The sequence below is a fragment of the Volvox carteri genome (assembly GCF_000143455.1).
Source record: "Volvox carteri f. nagariensis unplaced genomic scaffold VOLCAscaffold_3, whole genome shotgun sequence".
Taxonomy (NCBI): Eukaryota; Viridiplantae; Chlorophyta; class Chlorophyceae; order Chlamydomonadales; family Volvocaceae; genus Volvox; species Volvox carteri.
Window position 1 is genome coordinate 107,915 of NW_003307546.1, and position 3,578 is coordinate 111,492.

Here is a 3,578-nt window from a genome sequence, read left to right on the forward strand (position 1 = left end):
GTGGTGGTGGTGATGGTGGTGGTGGTGGTGGTGGTGGTGATGGTGGTGGTGGTGGTGGTGGTGGTGGTGGTGGTGGTGGTGGTGGTGGTGGTGGTGGTGATGGTGATGGCGGTGGTGGTGGTGGTGGTGGTGATAACATTTGCCTGAGGACCTCGGTACGTGTGAATGTTTTTATGATGTTCATAAGGCCCAGTCATAAGCCCCCAAATGCTATAAGCCCCAAATGGGGGGAAATGGGGGGATCTCTGCCAGCACCCACCCCGGTAGGCTAGACATCACCATGCGGCACAAGGCCGCCGCAACGAGCACTCCAACTGCCTCCCTAAAACCTAAGTTGAAAACTCTTGGGTGCCGTACATCACACAGGCAGCGTGCCTACGGGGATACTTACGGGGCGGTGGCGGCGGCGGCGGTGGCGGCGGCGGCGGCATGGATGGAAACCCTGTCAAGACAGCGCGGCGAGGGAGTGCGTGAGTGAGTGAGTGAGGAAGCGGGTGGAGGTGATGTTCTGGGGCACTTAGTCAGTAAGCACGGGAGTGAGAGGGTATGGGCGTGCGTCATCTGCCGCCACCCTCCCCCCTTCCCCTCGCCCTGGGTGGCAGCACAGCACGCCGCACAGCACACTGCATCACCCCAGCCCCATCTGGGTCCCTGGGGGGTCTTCATGGCGGGGGCAATCAGGTTGTGCGGTGGTGTCGATGGCGGTTCCGTTATGTTGTGCACACACACGCGCGTGTCTCACCCGGAAAAACCGATGTGTCTGCGGTTTGTGTTTTTTGGGGGAAAGGTGTTCCGGATGTGCGTATGAAACCCTACATCCGGGCCTTCTCAACACTCGGAGCCCCCGGCAACGGCCATCCCTGAACCACCCCAGATAGCGGTAAACAAAACCCCGCTTCCCCCTCCCCCTCTTCCCCCCCACCTGTGGCCCCGCACGACACCACCACGTGCTGGTCCGGAGGACAGTCACCCGGTACGAACTTGGACGAGCGCGTACAATCCCTGATGAAGGACAGCTGCGGGTCTTGTCCCGTATTCTGGCCTTCATGCGCCAGGACGTTTAACTGGCAGTTTAGATCCGTCATGAGCACGGGGAGTGCCGGAGTGGCGGGGTTGGCGGCGGAGGGCTGGAGGACCTGAGCAGCGGCTGCATCGAAGCCCAGGTCACGACAGACGGCCTGAGGGGATAGCGAGCAGAGGGAGGGCAGGGTGAGAGGAAAGGACCCTTGCGGAGGAGGGGCGGAGGGAGCAGGAGGGAGGAGGAGGGAGGGAGGACGAGGGGGGGGGGAGGGAGGAGAAGGAAGAGGAGGGAAGTGGAGGAAGAGGAGGGAGGAGGGGAAATAACTTGCATTACCGCAATATCAGCCACGTACGTGAGAATCAGCAGAAGTTGGGAGATGCGGGAGAGGAGGAGAGGGAGGAGAGGGGAAAAGGCGCAGGCGACTCAGACATGTCAGGCACTCAGGCACCAGACACGTTAAGGCAGGAACCCAGAAGGAGGCGGCGCGCAGGTGGGAGGGGGAAATAGCCGAAGAGGAAGGGGGGTTGTGTTTCGCGTGGACGGGCAGCCCGCGGATTTCCCCCTTTCCCCCCGGCTCCTTCCCTCCCCCTCACACCGTCCCCTTCTCACTCCCCTCTCTCCCCGCTTTCCCCACATACAAACCCTCACCCCACCTGGGCCTGCTTCAAGGTGAAGGAGCCGTCGTCGCACACAGTGCCCCAGCCGCGATGCAGGTCGTCTCGCATCAGCACCTCCAGCCGACCGACCCACGGGTATGGACCCCCCTCCAGCCGAACGCTCACCACCTCCGGGTCATAGTTGAAGTCCTTATCTGCGGCGAGGGAAGTAACCATCCACCCCATCCCACCCCACCTTAAACCTTTCACCTCACACCTTGCATCTGCGTGAAGAAATCTAATAAAGACCAGGGGGAGGTGGTGGAGGTCTGGAAGGCGAGTTCAATCGATGCGAGCAGAAAGGATTCTGGGGAAAAGGCACCAAGCAAGCAAGCAAAGACATAAATCTCTTGGAAAAACGTTTTTGGAACCTGATCTCTGCAGGATCATGTCTGTGCACTTAATATGTCTGTATAATTTTCTGAATGATATTTTAATGGCAAAAAGACAGACAGAAGAGTTATGTAACAGCTCTACGCTTTGGCCCTGAGTTTGCTGTCGGGCCCCCTTGGAGTTGGAGTCGGTTGTGGCAGTGGCCGGCAAGCGCCCGGCCAGGGTTAAAGGGCATGGAGGTCGCCAGGCCCTGGGTGGGCTTGGCGATGGCGCGGGTGGCGAGGAAGATCGCCTCCGTACAGTACGGCAGTGCAGAAGTACGATAGCAGGGCCCCTGGCGTGGGGCGGCTTTATTTATTACCAGTAAACGCGGCTCCCTCGCTCTTGTAGACTTACATATATTTTATATATACATACATACATACACACACCTATACACCCGCACTTTCCGCTGTTCAGATTTTTAGAGCACACCTACCTCTACAGCACTCGTTAGCTCACATCACACCCTGTGAATTCCCTCTGTTCTAGATGCTGAACCCTGGCTTGGATGGGACGCTGGGGGGGCCTGCTGGGTTTCCACTCTCCCTTTCCCCGAGGGTCTGTTTGTGCACCACGAAAGAAAACACAGACGTACTCGCCCAGCGTCACTTGGCGCCAAGATAATGACATTTGACGGTCGTTGTCCCTTCCCCCCCGGCTTCCACGATAGCGCGACAGCCCCCCTAACTTGTGCAGACCTCCTCTAAGCAGCCAGTAGTAGTAGCCACGCACCCACCTGTGCAAACCAGCAGCGAGGATGCCCATCCGGAGTACCAGCATTTTCCGTACAGCGCGCGTCCGTACGGCTTGGCGAAGGTTGCCTGTGATAGAGCGCAACAGGGTGGGGGGCCGTTACGAGTCAGGGAAAGGGAAAGGCCGCCTGTGGGAGGGTAGTGGGGTGGGCGGGGTGGGGAGCGTGGGGTGCTGCTCAAGACCGAATTCAGGATCGGTTAACGAATTTGGAAAACCCCACCCCGTGTGGCGGTGTTGCTGCTGTACGTGTGTGTATAGGCATGCGCCGTGTGGCCCCGGGCCCTCCCGTTCCGAAAGCACTACCCGACGCGCCCTATAGAGACAGATCCAAGCCCGCTCGCCCGCCCGCCCGCCGGACGCCGCAGCAGCTCAACAGCACATGCATATCAGTCTAGGGTGTTGTCGTACCCAGCAGTAGCTGAGATCCGGGAGAGGGCCGTCCTGGTCGTTACCATGCCCGTCCATGCAGTCAAAGCGACTCAGCAGCACGGGTCTGGTGCGGCGCAACGGATCCAGGAAGGGAAAGTCCATGCTCAAGGGTGCCGGCGCCAGGAAGCCGTACGGCCGCATGCCTGACGTAATCTGCGGTGCGGAATCAGGAGTACAGAAGTTTGGTGGTACAGCGTGTGGAGGAGCGTGTGGAGGAGTGGGTAGAGGAGCGGGTGGAGGAGTGGGTGGAGGAGCGGGTGGAGGAGTGGGTGGAGGAGTGGGTGGAGGAGTGGGTGGAGGAGCGGGTGGAGGAGTGGGTGGAGGAGCGGGTGGAGGAGTAGGTG

The 3,578-nt window shown here is 60.0% G+C and overlaps 1 protein-coding gene across 1 annotated transcript in view; it reads right to left on the reverse strand.

The window, feature by feature from the left end:
- Positions 1–3,578, reverse strand: part of VOLCADRAFT_102937 (uncharacterized protein) — a gene marked incomplete at both ends in the record, with an annotated part of 16,669 nt that overhangs the window by 2,920 nt on the left and 10,171 nt on the right. The window contains 5 exons of the mRNA XM_002946464.1: positions 392–442; positions 923–1,178; positions 1,675–1,832; positions 2,789–2,873; positions 3,214–3,387. Of these exons, the coding sequence (XP_002946510.1) occupies positions 392–442; positions 923–1,178; positions 1,675–1,832; positions 2,789–2,873; positions 3,214–3,387 (724 nt within the window). The remainder of the gene's footprint in view (positions 1–391; positions 443–922; positions 1,179–1,674; positions 1,833–2,788; positions 2,874–3,213; positions 3,388–3,578) is intronic.